We start from the raw sequence: 18,325 nt of genomic DNA on the forward strand, positions 1-18,325 counted from the left end.
AAACATGGTATTATTATTTACATCAACAGGGGCAGGTGCAGAGACACTGACTGAAGGTATCCCACCCACAGCTTTCGTGTCTAGGTTCCTAAGCTGCTGCGGTTTTTCCTGTTTTCTGGTGTCTGTTCAGCACCCTTTGCTGAACAGCTCCTGCCTTCTTCCGAGACTGTTTCCTCTCTTGAAAGGAAGGAGGAGAATAGCTGTTGTTAGGAGATCTGCTTCTCTTAGCTGGGTCAGCCCCCATTTCCTCATCATCACTGACTGCCACCTCTTCTACTTCCTCAGTCCCTCCTACAGCCATAACTATTTCCTGTGATGTCATCTCCTTAAATCCAGAAGGCTGCTGTGAAGGCTCTTCAAGGCATAAGGCTCTTCTTAACCATTCTTCTCCTCCAGCAGACTCTGCTTTCTCAAGCTTTATGTGAGCTGCTCATCTTCATACATTAAAGCAGGCTGTATCCAGATAGAGTTGAGGAATTTTATAGCAAGTTGACTTTCCTGCCTATATCAAAGGAGCCGATCAGGAGTCAATTTCCAAAAGCTCCAATAAAATCCAGACGCTTCTAGCAAAGCTGATTTGTGCCACTGACACTGGTCCTTAAAAATGACTTGGTAAGTACTTTAGCACCAAAGGGGAGAGGGAGAATAAGGTAAGAATTACAATGGCAGTACTAACAAGTTCATGGAGGGAGTCCGATGTGTCCCCTTTTCTAGGCTGAAAGAGGGGGCCCTGAAATTCTTCCCCAACATACACTGTTAAAGGGAGCCTGAGATTATTGTGGAGATTGTAATAATGAAAAAACCCTGAACTCATTGCAATCATATGGTTTTCTTTCTCCATGATCCCAAACTCTACTATGGAGCATGCAAATATTGAGGATATTAGCTGTAATACTGAGAATAGCCTGCAGACATTTTCAGTCATAGGTTTTTGTTACACTGTGATAACATTGACAAGATTGTGAGCTCTTCTAATGGCCATGCTAGACAGATAATGTGCAGCATCTCCCTAGTTCACATCATTTTGCTTGTAATGTATTTGTGAATATATTGTTACTGAACAAACTAAAATCTAAGTGGCTCACCTGGAGACAGAGACGGTGCACACTCCACTGGCTCACCCTATGCCAAAGCCACAACCAAAATAAAGATATGTATGTACAGAGGGCACTCAATATCTGGCCATATGGATATCTATAACTATTTATTTCAAACCCATAAGAACATATAAAACTCCTGCCAATGAGAGTTCTGGTACTATACCATAAATACAATAAATACTCAAGAAGCATAGAAACATAAAAACATAAACTATAAAAACATAAACTAAACATCCGCTGTTATAGTGTAGTAATGACCAGCTTCTGGTATACTACTTGATCAAAGTCCTCTTTCATAACGTGCATGCAGTCACAATGTGTGCCATAACTCGCAAAAAATGTTCACTCAATATAAGTGATCATTGATTAGATATCGACCAGCTATTGGTATTCCACTTGGTCAAAGTTCTCTTTCTTGCGTCCACAATCTCAGTGTTCATACAATCGCAATATGTACCATAAATCGCAACAAATGTTCATTCAATATATGCGATCAATATGTGGTCAATATACTGCATATGACAAACTAATGACAACGTAAGTGTTGGTACTTTACCACTCCTGGTTTGTGTTCGGTCTTATCGTCTCGAGAATATTTATTTTCTTGTGATCTGCCAGGACCTATGCGGCGTCCCACGTGAGCCGGCTGTCTCCTTGTGGCATCCCATGTGACGGAGGCAGGTGGCAGAGCGTATCTTCTAGGTCCTAGAGTTCTTCCTTGCTCCGCTGTAACAGTAAATATAGTTGCTGTGCCGAATTTGTTGATTTCACAATCGGAACTGCCGCTGCCACCAATGATGGGGGGGAGGCCGCCCCCCATCGCACTGCCACTCGCCGCATGAATTATTATTTTTTTAATCCTCAGCCGGCGGCCCGGGCCCCCAGTGGCGTAGGGCCCCATAGCCATTGCTATGGCTGCTATGGCGATCCCTATGCCACTGCTTGCATACTACATACATGTACCAGAAAAATAAAAAGAAGCCATAGCTCACCTGGTTTCCAAAGGAGTAGCTCATCCTGGCACAGACAGGGGCAGTACAGAACATATAGTACCACAAAGGAGCTACTAGACAGCAAATAAACGTGTTTTACCAGTAAAATGGCCATGTTGATTGGTTGGGTCTGAGTCTGAGGTCTTGTATGGTAAAGGGGTTGTCCAAGTTATATTTATTTATGACCTATCCTCAGGATAGGTCATCAATATCAGATCGGCTGGGGTCTGACACTCAGCACCCCCGCCCCCTTCTTGCCATTGCATCTGCAGTGGTGAGCAGGTGTAATAACACCTAACCGTCCCATTCATTTCAATGAGACGGATCGTTCCCATACACTTGTATAGGAGCGATCCGAACCATTGAAATGAATGGGACGGCTTGGGTGTATTTACACCTGCTCACCGCTGCAGATGCAACGGCGAGAAGGTAAACAGTGAAGAGGAGGCGGCGCTGGCACGGCGCGCACCTTCTCTTCAAACAGCTGATCGGCGGGGGTGCTGGGTGTCAGACCCCAGCCGATCTGATATTGATGACCTATCCTGAGGATAGATCATCAATAAATATAACTTGGACAACCCCTTTAAGTCTAGTTTCAACTTACAATGGCCCATTGTATTCTGAAAACATTGTATCCTGAGGCTATTGTATCTTGAGGGATCACCATACTTACATAAATTCCTAACCAAATGTGGGAAGAGCAGTTCTGCTCTTCTCCCTTTTGGAAAGGAGTTCCCCCCCTTCCCAACAGTGTAAAATTGACAATTCAAGGATCAGACCCTAAGTCCCATAGTGGGACAAAAAAAAAAAAAAGTATAAAAATGTGTTATTGTCTGAAGCATAGCATGGGATGGTCTGGAAATATTGTCATCTTTGAGTAGAGTATTCTGTAGTTTCCTTGCAGTTTTTCTTTGTACCTCTAGTTGTGGGTTGTAGGTCACCACAAGAATGTTATATATTTAGTTCTTTATTTGGCATTAATGGTCCAGAGAGGGGTTTGCCCAGCTTTCACTCTCCCTGACACTGTCCCTGCCTTTGCAACTGTCCCTGCCTCAGTCTCAGATCTACCCCTCACCTCTATCAGCCTCCCATCAGACTCCCCAGCCTACATCATCCTCAGATCACACCTCCATCTGACCCCTCAGCCTCAGATAACACCCCCATCAGACCTTTCCTAGCCTCCATTAGCCTCAGATCAGTCCTCATCAGCCTCAGATCAGACCCTTCCCAGCCTCAGACTAGACCCCCATCTGACCCTTCCTAGCCTCCATTAGCCTCAGATCAGCACCCATCAGACCCCCCAAAGTCTCCATTAGATCAGACCCCCACATCAGACCCTTCCTAATCAGCCTCAGATCAGGCCCCATGAGACCCCCAAAGTCTCCATCAGCCTCAGACCAGACCCCCCAGCCTCAGATTATATCTCCATCAGACCCTCCCCATTCTCCAATAGCCTCAGATCACACCGTCATCAACCCACCCAACATCAGATCACACCCCCATCAGACCCTCCCTAGCCTCCATTTGCCTCAGACCCTCTCCACCCTCCATTAGTCTCAGATCAGCCGCATCAGACCCCAAGCCTCAGATCAGACCCTCTCCACACTCCATTAGCCTCAGGTCAGCCTCAGATCAAACCCCCCAGGATCAGAGAAGACTCCCAGCCTCAGATCAGACCCCCAGCCTCAGATCAGACCCTCTCCATCCCCCATTAGCCTCAGATCAGACCCTCAGCCCCAGCTCTGGACAGCCATGCCACTCGGCAGATTCACTCACCCTCAATGGTCTTCTTCCCGCTGTGCTGTACTGTGACCTGAGGCGCACAGCCTCAGGTCATAGTGTGTGCCTACATGCACTGTACGTGTCAGGACACGGAGCAGGGCCCGGAAGAAGACTAGGGAACGTGAGTACTGCCAGTGCAGCACTGTTCTCACCTTCCTGTACCTTCCACATGCTAATGACCACTTCCATAATTGAAGCATTTGCACTATATGCTTTGACCTGGGGGCAGGGAGCTGGGGGCCACATGAAATGATCCTGCGGACCATATGTGGCCCACGTGCCAGAGGTTCCCCACCCCTGCTGTAGACAATGGAATTTTTAATGTGCTTGGGGTGGAAGCTGTCCCATCTCAGGTGTGTAAGGTGATCAATGGGTTTCTGATATAGGGATGTCTGTTTTAAGTTATTTTGAATACTTATGGTAGTGTCCAGAAAGTTTATTTCCCTATGTCTCATGGAACCTTAGTAGCTTTCTTAATCGTCTGGACTGACTCCGAAGAAAAGCTTCAGTGTTTGAATTATAATGTTTATCCATTAATTTGGCACTCCTGAAGTACTACTAATATGGTGTGCTGCAAAAACATGCCAAATTAACAGGATAATCACCTTAGTCAATTATTTTCACACAAATCCACATGCTGGGGGTCCTTACTGCTGGATCAGGAAGATAATTTGTGGGCCTCAAGATGCTGACATCCAACTTGGTCATCAGCATGCAAAAACTATGTTGTTGCCTCCATAGTGGGTACACCAGGTCCCAGACCTCCATTGAGCACTGACAATCATTGACGATCATGATTGTCAGCAGTCCCACTAGTACCAAACTATTATCATTTTACTGTATTACACTTGTAATGCAATTTATTGTCTATGTGACAACTTCCAGTGAAACAGTGACAAATAAACTGAACATTCCATCTTTGTCCTTTGCAATCACACAGAACTTTTACATTGTAGATCATCATGCTCATTAAAACGTTATTGCCAGTCAGATTCTGCTGAGCATGGTGTAGATCAGAGCTTCATTACCTTTTTCTAGTGCTGCCCACTAACCAGAATATGGTGACGTGTTCCTTGTAATTTGTTTTAGTTTAAGTTAAAATGAAATAGAACTTAAAAGGACACAGTTATGTTGTAACATCACCCCAAACTACAACTCCAGCTGCACCAACAAGAGTGGGACACCTCACTGCAGTTTGAGAAATGGGATGGGCTTTAAGTTGTGAAGTAAAACTTTTGGTGGTTGAAGGGAGATGTACAGTATTGTAAATTGCCAAAACAATTATAGGAAAGTGTTTGTGATGTCAGAGAATTACAGAAATTTGTAAATTTGTTCTGAATTAGGTGGTCAGCTTCAACCTTTGATCAACCCCCATCTTGATGTACATTGAATAAACGGCAAGAGATGGACAGAAACAAGAAGGAAAAAACTAATAAGATATTAAGCATCACCCTTGAGATCATCTACCTGTTGACTGGAGAGGTGAGGGATTCTGGGAACTATGCTGAATAATCTTACTTATATTGCAGTAAAATAGATTTGAAAAAAAAATTATCTAAATATATAGGTTGTTTACACTGCTTATACATTTTGCATTGGGTATTTATGTTTCCTGTATATAGGACTATGTGGTTGTGAAGAAAATATCTGGGGAGCTTCTGACAACCAGCAGCAACTGTATTTCAGGAGGACTGCGCAGGATCCAGTACCCCATAATGAAATCCTCACCTCTAATTACAGAAAGAAACAATGAGCAGAAGATCCTAGAGCTCACCAACAAGATCATTGAGCTGCTGTCTAGAGAGGTAAGCATTATGAATGATGTGTGGATCTCAAACTTGGAAGTCAGCCAGAGAGGAACACAAAGCAGGTTAGTATAGTTTAGCACCAGATACGATATTATACATAATTCTTAACATCAGGAGGCTAAATATCTTGACAAGTATGATGTAACACATTATTCATGACATCTAGCTTTGATACATAGTTTCTCTTTGCTTTGTGGTTTTCCATGTAAGGCTATGGTCACGTTATATTTTTGTCCCGCGTTTAAAGTATTCACAACGTATATATGTTAAACTGGGTGCCTCAATTGGATGCCATGCAGTGGCATCAATCACCATAAGGTTCTATTTAAAAAAAAAAACGTATCCATATAACTTTGACTTTTTTGCTGGGCAGCAAAATAACATAGCAACATAGTTTGTAAGACTGAAAAGGGGGAAGGAAGGAAGCATGGTCTCTGTGAGACTAAGTGAGACAATAGAGGCCTGTTTAACTTCAGAATTTTGATAATCTCTGATGGTAGTTGTGGCTGTATTGCAGTGATGGCGGTTGGCCATATATGAGGTTGCAATAGGTGTAAACCAGTAGTGGATTATCATATGGGCACTTTGGATGGCCATGGCTCCTTCCTAGGAACTTCGGTTCCAGACAGTTGCCCACACATCCCATTGTATAATCTGCGACTAATTTCAGTTCATAGACAGAATGCGCTATGAGGGGTACGTTCAATACAGGTAATTTTATGTCCTAATAATACTAAAAGCTCACATCGTAGAATTGCTCAGGTATAGGAATAACTACCCCTGTCAGCAAGGATGCCCACCTTGTGGGGGAGATACATAGATAAAAGAGTTTCCTGGAACCAGTGTTAAACTACTTCCTAAATAACCATAGAGATGCAAATGCAGACCAGCAGAAGATGACTCATTAAATAAATAATACTTTTAATAATCAAGTCGACAACACATTTGAAGGCTTACACCACCTCTTTGTCAGGTAAGTACTAACAGGAAACTCCTTTAGCTGATTACTGTGTAAAGTAACTAACACGGAAGAGGACAGTATACTGCTACAGATGGATCTGGATAGATTGGAGGCTTGGGCAGAGAAATGGCAGATTAGGTTTATCACTGACAAATGTAAGGTTATGCACATGGAAAGGAATAATGCAAGTCAACAGTACATACTACACTGACCAAAAATATAAACCCAACACTTTCGGTTTTGCTCCCATTTTGCATGAGCTGAACTCAAAGATCTGAAACATTTTCACACAAAAGACCCATTACTCTCAAATATTGTTCACAAATCTGTCTAAATCTGTGTTAGTGAGCACTTCTCCTTTCCCAAGATAATCCATCCGACCTCACAGGTGTGGCATATCAAGGTGCTGATTAGACAGCATGAATATTGCACAGGTGTGCCTTAGACTGCCCACAATAAAATGCCACTCTGAAATGTGCAGTTTGATCACACAGCACAATGCCACAGATGTCGCAACATTTGAGGGAGTGTGCAATTGGCATGCTGACTGCAGGAATGTGTACCAGAGCTGTTGCCCGTGCATTGAATGTCCATTTTTCTACCATAAGCCGTCTCCAAAGGCGTTTCAGAGAATTTGGCAGTACATCCAACCAACCTCACAACCGAAGAACACATGTAACCACACCAGCCCAGGATCTCCACATCCAGCATGTTCACCTCAATGATCGTCTGAGACCAGCCACCCAGACAGCTGCAGCAACAATCGGTTTGCATAAACAAAGAATTTCTGAACAAACTGTCAGAAACCGTCTCAGGGAACCTCATCTGCATGCTCATCGTCCTCATCGGGGTCTGGACCTGACTGCAGTTCGTCGTCGTAACCGACTTGAGTGGGCAAATTCTCACATTTGATGGCGTCTGGCACGTTGGAGAGGTGTTCTGTTCACGGATGAGTCCCGGTTTTCACTGTTCAGGGCAGATGGTAGACAGTTTGTGTGATGTCGTGTGGGTGAGCGGTTTGCTGACGTCAACGATGTGGATCGAGTGGCCCATGGTGGCGGTGGGGTTATGGTATGGGCAGGCGTATGTTATGGACAAGAAACACAGGTGCATTTCATTGATGGCACTTTGAATGCACAGAGATGCTGTGACGAGATCCTGAGGCCCATTGTTGTGCCATTCACCCACGGCATGGCCCCATATTGCAAGGATCTGTACACAATTCCTGGAAGCTGGAAACATCCCAGTTCTTGCATGGCCAGCATACTCACCGGACATGTCACCCATTGAGCATGTTTGGGATGCTCTGTATTAGCGTATACGACAGCGTGTTCCAGTTCCTGCCAATATTCTGCAATTTCGCACAGCTATTGAAGAGGAGTGGACCAACATTCCACGGGCCACAATCAACAACCTGATCAAGTCTATGCGACGGAGATGTGTTGCACCTTTTATTGTGGGCAGTCTAAGGCACACCTGTGCAATATTCATGCTGTCTAATCAGCACTTTGATATGCCATACCTGTGAGGTGGGATGGATTATCTCGGCAAAGGAGAAGTGCTCCCTAACACAGATTTAGACAGATTTGTGAACAATATTTGAGAGTAATGGGTCTTTTGTGTATATAGAAAATCTTTCAGATCTTTGAGTTCAGCTAATGCAAAATGGGAGCAAAACCCGAAAGTGTTGCGTATATATTTTTGGTCAGTGTAAATGGTAATACACTAAGCAAACTAAGCTGTAGAAACCAGTGTCAGTGCCAGTGTCAGGCAGCTGCTGCCAAGGCCAATAAGATAATGGGTTTCATCAAAAGGGGCATAGATGCCCGTGATGAGAACATAGTCCTACCACTTTACAAATCACCTGTCAGACCACACATGGGGTACTGTGTACAGTTCTGGGCTCCTATGAACAAGCAGACATAGCAGGGATGGAGAGGGTTCAGAGGAGGGCAACTAAAGTAATAACTGGTATGGGTGGACTACAGTACCCTGAAAGATTATCAAAATTAGGCTTATTCACTTTAGAAAAAAAATGACTAAGGGGAGATCTAATTACTATGTATAAATATATCAGGGCAGGGGCGTACATAAAAATCATTGGGCCCCATAGCAAGAATCAGAATTGGGCCCCCTAACTCCGCCCATTACCCACTCCTGGCCCAGGCTCCTCCCCCACCACACCCATTTGCTAATAAATAAAGAAATTCAATTTATGAATAACCTTTTGAAACCGTTACGGATAAATTATTATTTTTTTTTTTTATTGGAGGGAACCGCATTCCTCTGCCTTCACTCACAGGTGCCGCGATCAGCATTGATCGTGGCACCTGAGAGGTTAAATGATGGGGCGGTGCACTATCCTGAGTCCGAACAGGAGTGCTGGGGGTCAGTGAGGCAAGTATGGGGGGTTTTCTGGTCCTCCTATGTGAGATGATTTAAAGGTAATTGGTATTTGCTGGAACATCCCTTTAAGAGGTTTTTCAGGACAGACATTAGAGGACGATATTTACAATATCAGTAGGAGATGACGGCGCCCAATAGTGTCCTCATCCATTCTGACCCCATTACCCCTAGAAGGAGCACATTAACCCCCTCACTGCTGTAGACCCCCAGGGATGTCTCCCAATATTTTATACCAGTTAGGGAAAAACTGCAATATCTATATCTATACACACATCATCCCAACCTTGTACATTCCTCATACACTTATCTCAGCGTCCTCCCCTCACACACAGCAGATGGGACGAGAACAACCGAGAACGTTCTCATCACTGATAATCGCCGCTCCCTGTCAGTCTCCGGGCATTTTCCAGACTCTTCTGGAGATGTCTCACACGCCCCTTCATCGCGCTGATTGGCTGAGAAGTTCTCTGACTGTCAGCGCCGCCGCAAAAATTCTCTCTGCTCAGTGACATCACAGACAGCCGCCGCTCCTATTGGTCAAGCTTCAGACTGACTAGAAAGCTCCCGAATATTCCCAGTCAGGCTGTGTGTAATGCGGCTTTGCTATGGGCAGCTTCTGCGGGGAGCATTCGGGAAACTTTGGGATAGTTGCTAAGCGATGGGGGAGCGTGGTGTGGAGCGCTGTGATTGGTTAAAAGGTTTTACGTGTCTACACTGTACACAGTTGCAGCGTGTAGTCAGGTCAGAAAGGGGGCAGAGCCATGCAGCCTGGCCGGGCCCTTTAACCTCACGGGCCCCATAGCCAGTGCGTGGTCTGCCTATATTGACGGTACGCCACTGTATCAGGGGTCAGTACAGAGATCTCTCCCATCATCTATTTATCCCCAGGACTGTGACTGTGACGAGGGGACATCCTCTGCGTCTGGAGGAAAGAAGGTTTGTACACAAACATAGAAGAGGATTCTTTATGGTAAAAGCAGTGAGACTATGGAACTCTCTGCTTGAGGAGGGGGTGATGGTGAGTTCACTAAAAGAGTTCAAGAGGGGCCTGGATGTATTTCTGGAGTGTAATAATATTACAGGCTATGGCTACTAGAGAGGGGTCGTTGATCCAGGGAGATATTCTGATTGTCTGATTGGCGTCTACCTCATGTTTTTTTTTTGCTTTCCTCGGGAACAACTTACAGGATAACAGGCTGAACTGGATGGACAGATGTCTTTTTTCAGCCTTATAAACTATGTTACTATATTACAGTCAGTTAGGCACTGTTCACATCTGTGCTTTTTTCTTGTCAAAACGATAGACACCTAATCGAAAACCAACAGACCTCATTATAAATCAGTGTGAGCCACGGGCAGCACTGGTATCTGTAAGATCCAGCAGAACGTTGTGGCTTTCATTATAAATGATAGTCACAATGCGGTCCTGAACCGAGCTGTAGGCTACTGATCTAAGATATTAAAATACGTTTGTCCAGCTCACCTGCTTGACATGTATTATCCCGTGTGCCCGGAGTCAAACCAGCAAGTTCCTGGATGTGTAGACAAAATAGAATAAAGAGACGATTCCGGCACTGTATTTTCTTACCATAAAATCTTCCTCATATTGATTTACAGCATTAGTATGCGGACAGTTTCACAGACAAGCAGTTGTTTACGCGTTTCGGAGACCTTCTCCTTAGTCGTAACAATGTGGTCTGGGGGTTGGAAAAATTTTAAGACCCATGTACCCTCCCCCATCTAGTGGGTGGTGGTAACATGACATCATAGCTTAATCAACCCACAGGCTCACACCTGTGGTATCATTCTCAATGAACACATTAGTTAAAATAGCCCCACACGATGCGCTCCGCACTACCCTGCGCTTGGACTATATGTATCACCATGGCTAAAAAGCCTTTACATATCAGGAACACAAGCACAAGGTGTGAGGAAACGCATCATGTGAATAAGGCATATACAAAATATCATATAACATGTAAAAAAATAAAAATAAATTGTAGACAACTCTACATGCGAAATGGGGGGATGGGTTTTGCATGGCCACAGTCTCCTACTTATTATGGTGTGAATAAACATGTCAGGTTTTACATATAAAGATTATGATGAACCCTAATTGACAGACATGTAATGGAGTATTTTTCCATCTAGTGACACACTGAGAGATCAGGTACAAACATCAGATACAAATGATTACTGATAAATATACATTAGTTCTTTCTTTTGGTTGAGACCTGTTGGCACCCTCCTATTTAAAGAGGACCTTTCACTAGAATAAAAAATCTAAACTAAGTATACAGACATGGAGAGCGGCGCCCAGGGATCTTCCTGCACTTACTGTTATCCCTGGGCGCCGCTCTGTTCTCCCGGAGTTTTTTTTTCTCTCTCAGGCTATGAGCTGAGCGCTGCGATTGGCCAGCACTCCAGCCTGGGAGAAGGAGACGCCGGCAGGCTCCTCCCAGTTGAGCTGAAAATCTGAAGATACCGGAGCCTATACCGGGAGAACGGAGCGGCGCCAAGGGATAATAGTAAGCGCAGGGAGATCCCTGGGCGCCGCTCTCCATGTCTGTATGCTTAGTTTAGATTTTTTAGTGTGAAAGTAGCCTAAAGAGGACCTTTCACTAGAATAAAAAATCTAAACTAAGCATACAGACATGGAGAGCGGCGCCCAGGGATCTCCCTGCGCTTACTATTATCCCTTGGCGCCGCTCTCCATGTCTGTATGCTTAGTTTAGATTTTTTATTCTAGTGAAAGGTCCTCTTTAGGCTACTTTCACACTAGCGTTCGGAGCGGATCAGTCTGATGTTTCATCAGACGGATCCGCTCCGATAATGCAGACGTTCGCATCCGTTCAGAACGGATCCGTCTGCATTAAAACTTAGAAAATTTTCTAAGTATGAAAGTAGCCTGAGCGGATCCGTTCAGACTTTACATTGTAAGTCAATGGGGAACGGATCCGCTTGAAGATTGAGCCATATGGTGTCATCTTCAAGCGGATCCGTCCCCATTGACTTACATTGTAAGTCTGGACGGATCCGCTCGCCTCCGCACGGCCAGGCGGACACCCGAACGCTGCAAGCAGAGTTCAGGTGTCCGCTCACTGAGCGGAGCGGAGGCTAAGCGCTGGCAGGCGGATGCATTCTCAGTGGATCCGCCTCCACTGAGAATGCATTGGGGCCAGACGGATGCGTTCGGGGCCGCTCGTGAGCCCCTTCAAACGGAGCGCACGAGCGGACACCCGAACGCTAGTGTGAAAGTAGCCTTAAACGGAAAATCCAGAAAGCCTCTCTCAAGAGTATTTTCTTTTGATGGTCTCCTCCCCTAGCTGGCACTGTTACCTTTTCAATTGCAAATGCACGGAGGAATCCCATACTGCGGTTGTGTGTGTGGATGAAGTGTATATATTGAGAATGGATGGATTTGAAATATAGTTCAGATGTTCCAATATTCTATTTTTGAACTTACGTATGGTGCTGCCAACATACATTAAATCACACTCCACACATTGGATGACATAGACCACCCCCGTGCTATTGCAATTGATATATCTTTTTATAGGAAAAGTTGTGGAATGATCAGCATTTTGAAAGCTTTTTTTGACTGATACATAATTGCATGTTTTACACGGATAACTACCACATTTCGTAAAGCCCTTATATTTAATCCACATACTCTGTGATTTTTTATCTTTATTGGCCATGTACAAGGAAGGGGAAAGGGAACTTGCCATAGTTACTGCTTTTCTGGGTATTATTTTACAGCCGTATTTTAAAGCATTGTATAGAATATTGTCATCAAATAGGATAGGCAGACATTTCTGTACAATGCTTTGTATTTTATTGAACTGCCGGCTGTATGTCAAAACCAATGTTGGTGAATCTTTCTCTTCTATTTCCCTTTTACGTTTGTCCCTCACCTGCATCTTATCCATATTTGTTGCTTTCTTGCTAATTTGATTTGGTACTTTCACATTTTCACTAACTTTTTGGTTTGCAATATTGCTCAAGGGATTTTTGGATCTAAATAATAAATCGTATCTGGATTTGTTTGACACAATGTTGATCCCTCTTTCTAACATCCATATTGGATATCCCCTGATTTTTAATCTCCTTTTAATTGCATCACATTCCTTTTGAAAAGCTACTTCTGTGCTACAGTTTCTGCGTGCGCGCATAAATTCCGCTACAGGTATGGCCCTTATCACATGCGCCGGATGGTGGCTGTTAGCATGTAGTATGGAATTTCCTGCTGTTTTTTTCCCTATAGGTCTCCGTATAGATTAGTTCATCCGGAACACCAGTTAATTTCAAATCCAGGAAAGTAATAGACTCCACCTCCACAGTGCAAGTAAAACGTAGATTGTACATACTGTCATTCAGATAGTGTTTGAAATACCATACGGCAGACACATCGGCGTCTCATACAATGAGCAGGTCATCGATGTATCTGCCGTACCACACCAAACACCGACTGAAAGGACAACTTACACTGTATATATATTTTTCCTCCCAGTATGCCATCGTGAGGTTTGCCAATGAGGGCAAAAATTTTGCCCCCATTGACACGCCTCGTATCTGCAAATAGTACATATTGTTGAACATACAATAATTGTGTGTGAGTAGGAAAGATGTAATTTCACAGACATAATCAATGAAGTCATCTGAATGTGGAGGTGGAATTCTAAAGCCAAAAGGGCCACTTTGTGGGGGATCGATGGATATAAAGCTTCCACATCCGCAGTGACCCACTTGTATTGTGGATTCCAAACAATATTGTCATGTACAATTTTGTTTGGAATCCACAATACAAGTGGGTCACATGCAATTATGTATCAGTCAAAAAAAGCTTTCAAAATGCTGATCATTCCACAACTTTTCCTATAAAAAGATATATCAATTGCAATAGCACGGGGGTGGTCTTTGTCATCCAATGTGTGGAGTGTGATTTGATGTATGTTGGCAGCACCATACGTAAGTTCAAAAATAGAATATTGGAACATCTGAACTATATTTCAAATCCATCCATTCTCAATATATCTGGTGCTGCCAAACACTTCATCCACACACACAACCGCAAGACGGGATCCCTCCGTGCATTTGCAATTGAAATGGTAACGGTGCCAACTAGGGGAGGAGACCATCAAAAGAAAATACTCTTGAGAGAGGCTTTTTGGATTTTCCTTTTAAATACGAGGGTGCCAACAGGTCTCAACCAAAAGAAAGAACTAATGTATATTTATCAGTAATCATTTGTATCTGATGTTTGTACCTGATCTCTCAGTGTGTCACTAGATGGAAAAATACTCCATTATATGTCTGTCAATTATGGTTCATCATAATCTTTATATGTAAAACCTGACATGTTTATTCACACCATAATAAGTAGGAGACTGTGGCCATGCAAAACCCATCCCCCCCATTTCGCATGTAGAGTTGTCTACAGTTTATTTTTTTACATGTTATATGATATTTTGTATATGCCTTATTCACATGATGCGTTTCCCCACACCTTGTGCATGTGCTTGAGTTCCTGATATGTAAAGGCTTTTTAGCCATGGTGATATATATACAGTCGTGGCCAAAAATTTTGAGAATGACACAAATATTAGTTTTCACAAAGTTTGCTGCTAAACTGCTTTTAGATCTTTGTTTCAGTTGTTTCTGTGATGTAGTGAAATATAATTACACGCACTTCATACGTTTCAAAGGATTTTATCGACAATTACATGACATTTATGCAAAGAGTCAGTATTTGCAGTGTTGGCCCTTCTTTTTCAGGACCTCTGCAATTCGACTGGGCATGCTCTCAATCAACTTCTGGGCCAATTCCTGAATGATAGCAACCCATTCTTTCATAATCACTTCTTGGAGTTTGTCAGAATTAGTGGGTTTTTGTTTGTCCACCCGCCTCTTGAGGATTGACCACAAGTTCTCAATGGGATTAAGATCTGGGGAGTTTCCAGGCCATGGACCCAAAATGTCAACGTTTTGGTCCCCGAGCCACTTAGTTATCACTTTTGCCTTATGGCACGGTGCTCCATCGTGCTGGAAAATGCATTGTTCTTCACCAAACTGTTGTTGGATTGTTGGAAGAAGTTGCTGTTGGAGGGTGTTTTGGTACCATTCTTTATTCATGGCTGTGTTTTTGGGCAAAATTGTGAGTGAGCCCACTCCCTTGGATGAGAAGCAACCCCACACATGAATGGTCTCAGGATGCTTTACTGTTGGCATGACACAGGAATGATGGTAGTGCTCACCTTTTCTTCTCCGGACAAGCCTTTTTCCAGATACCCCAAACAATCGTAAAGAGGCTTCATCGGAGAATATGACTTTGCCCCAGTCCTCAGCAGTCCATTCACCATACTTTCTGCAGAAGATCAATTTGTCCCTGATTTTTTTTTGGAGAGAAGTGGCTTCTTTGCTGGCCTTCTTGACACCAGGCCATCTTTCAAAAGTCTTCGCCTCACTGTGCGTGCAGATGCGCTCACACCTGCCTGCTGCCATTCCTGAGCAAGCTCTGCACTGGTGGCACTCCGATCCCGCAGCTGAATCCTCTTTAGGAGACGATCCTGGCGCTTGCTGGACTTTCTTGGACGCCCTGAAGCCTTCTTAACAAGAATTGAACCTCTTTCCTTGAAGTTCTTGATGATCCTATAAATTGTTGATTAAGGTGCAATCTTAGTAGCCACAATATCCTTGCCTGTGAAGCCATTTTTATGCAACGCAATGATGGCTGCAAGCGTTTCTTTGCAGGTCACCATGGTTAACAATGGAAGAACAATGATTTCAAGCATCACCCTCCTTTTAAAGTCTGCCATTTTAACCCAATCAGCCTGACATAATAATCTCCAGCCTTGTGCTCGTCAACATTCTCACCTGAGTTAACAAGACGATTACTGAAATGATCTCAGCAGGTCCTTTAATGACAGCAATGAAATTCAGTGGAAAGGTTTTTTGGGGATTAAGTTAATTTTCATGGAAAAGAAGGAACTATGCAATTCATCTGATCACTCTTTATAACATTCTGGAGTATATGCAAATTGCTATTATTAAAAACGTAAGCAGCAATTTTTCCAATTTCCAATATTTATCTAATTCTCAAAACTTTTGGCCACGACTGTAGTCCAAGCGCAGGGTAGTGCGGAGCACATCGTGTGGGGCTATTTTAATTAATGTGTTCATTGAGAATGATACTACAGGTGTGAGCCTGTGGGTTGATTAAGCTATGATGTCATGTTACCACCACCCACTAGATGGGGGAGGGTACATGGGTCCTTAAATTTTTCAAACCCCCAGATCACATTGTTACGACTAAGGAGAAGGTCTCTGAAACGCGTAAACAACTGCTTGTCTGTGAAACTGTCCGCATACTAATACTGTAAATCAATAAAGAGGAAGATTTTATGGGAAGAAAATACAGTGAATCGTCTCTTTATTCTATTTTACTGATCTAAGATGTCTACTTCTAGTCATCTGGTCCAAACTGCCATTGTTTCCAATCAAATATATATCTAATATACATGTGCATCTCAATAAATTAGATCATCAAAAAGTTAATTATATATAGATTCATTACACACAGAGATCTATTTCAAGCATTTATTTCTTTTAATGTTGATAATTATGGCTTACATCTAATGAAAACCCAAATGTCAGTATCTCAGTAAATTAGAATATTGTGGAAAAGTTAAATACTGTAGGCTCGTGGTGTCACACTCTAATCAGCTTATCAACACGCCAGGCCCCTCTATCTTCCACTGTCTCTTGAAGCTTGCCTAAGCTCATGTTTGTTGCTTCCATGATACTGTCCAGCCATCTCATTCTCTGCCTGATGCTGGGAAAGATCAAAGGCAAAAGGAGAAGGGGACCTTCTCCTTTTGCCTTCGATCTTTCCCAGCATCAGGCTCTTCTCCAATGACTCCTGCCTTCTCATTATGTTTCCAAAGTATTTCAGCTTCAGCTTCAGTATTGCTCCTTCCAATGAACAATCAGGGTTAATTTCTTCAAGAATTGATTGATTGAATCTTCTTGCAGTCCATGGAATGCTCAAAAGTCTTCTCCATCACCACAGTTCGAAGGCGTCGATTCTTCTACGCTCAACCTTCCTTATGGTCTAGCTCTCAAAGCCATACATTACTACAGGAAAAACCATGGCTTTGACCATACAAACTTTTGTTGGCAAGGTGACATCTCTGGTTTTAATTACAATGTCCAAGTTTATCATTGCTTTCCCTCCAAGAAGCAAAGGTCTTTTAATTTCATGGCTGTAGTTACCATCTGCAGTGATCTTTGAGCCCAAGAAAACAAAATCTAATACTGCTTCCATTTCTTCCCCCTCTATTTGCCAGGAGGGGATGTATCCTGATGCCATGATCTTTGCACTCTCCTCTTTCACCCTCATCAAGAGGCTCCTTAAAGGGAACCTGTCATCAATTTTATGCTGCCCATACTAACGGCAGTATAAAGTAGAGACAGGTGAGTTGATTTCAGCGGTCTGTCATTTAAAAGTTAAAAATAAGTGGTTGCCGAGAACCAACATCACAATCATTGCAGACTGGGCCTGGAAAAGAGTCACGGCCACCTGAGAAGAGTCATGGTTATTCATGAATTCCTGCTCTCCCTGCCCACCTGCTGATGACTGACAGTCTTCTGCCTAGTCTTCTCCCTTTCTGTCTAGCAGAGAACTGCCTATCATCAGCAGATGGACGGGGAGTGCAGGAGATTATAAATAACCATGACTCTTCTCTGGTAGATTTGACTCATTTCAAGGCCTGTTCTGCAATGATTATGAGGCTGGTTCTCAGCAACCACTTACTTATAGCTCATGAGTGGCACACTGCTGAAATCAGCATTTCTGTCACTAATTTATGCTGCCCTCAGTGAAGTCAGCATAAAGTTGATGACAGGTTCCCTTTAATTCTTCTTCGCTTTCTGCCATAAGAGTCGTATTATCTGCATATCTGAGGTTGTTGATATTTCTTCCAACTTTTTCTTTATTCAGCATTTCGCATGATATATTCTGCATATAAGTTAAATAAATAGGGTGATAATATACAGCCTTGTTGTACTCCTTTTCCGATATTGAACCAATCAGTTGTTCCATGTACAGTTCTCACAGTTGCTTCTTGACCTGCATAGAAGTTCCTCAGGAGACATGTTAGGTGATCCGATACTCCCATCTCTTTAAGAACTTGCCATAATTTATTGTAATTAAAGCCTTTGATTGTGTGTGATCCACACAATTAAAGGCTTTGGTGTAGTCAATGAAGCAGAAGT

The 18,325-nt window shown here is 43.3% G+C and overlaps 1 protein-coding gene across 3 annotated transcripts in view; it reads left to right on the forward strand.

Moving 5' to 3' along the window:
• Window positions 1-376: 376 nt before the first annotated feature.
• Window positions 377-18,325, forward strand: part of LOC121005091 (zinc finger protein 501-like) — a 44,104-nt gene continuing 26,155 nt past the window's right edge. Inside the window, exons 1-3 of one of the 3 annotated variants that reach the window (XM_040437631.1) lie at window positions 377-612; window positions 5,218-5,356; window positions 5,497-5,679. In XM_040437631.1, the coding sequence (XP_040293565.1) occupies window positions 5,279-5,356; window positions 5,497-5,679 (261 nt within the window). In that variant the 5' untranslated portion in view covers window positions 377-612; window positions 5,218-5,278. Of the gene's footprint in view, window positions 613-5,128; window positions 5,357-5,496; window positions 5,680-18,325 lie in introns of those variants that run through there. The other 2 variants (XM_040437632.1, XM_040437633.1) reach the window with 2 other exon arrangements.

The sequence above is a fragment of the Bufo bufo genome, chromosome 6 (assembly GCF_905171765.1).
Source record: "Bufo bufo chromosome 6, aBufBuf1.1, whole genome shotgun sequence".
Lineage (NCBI taxonomy): Eukaryota > Metazoa > Chordata > Amphibia > Anura > Bufonidae > Bufo > Bufo bufo.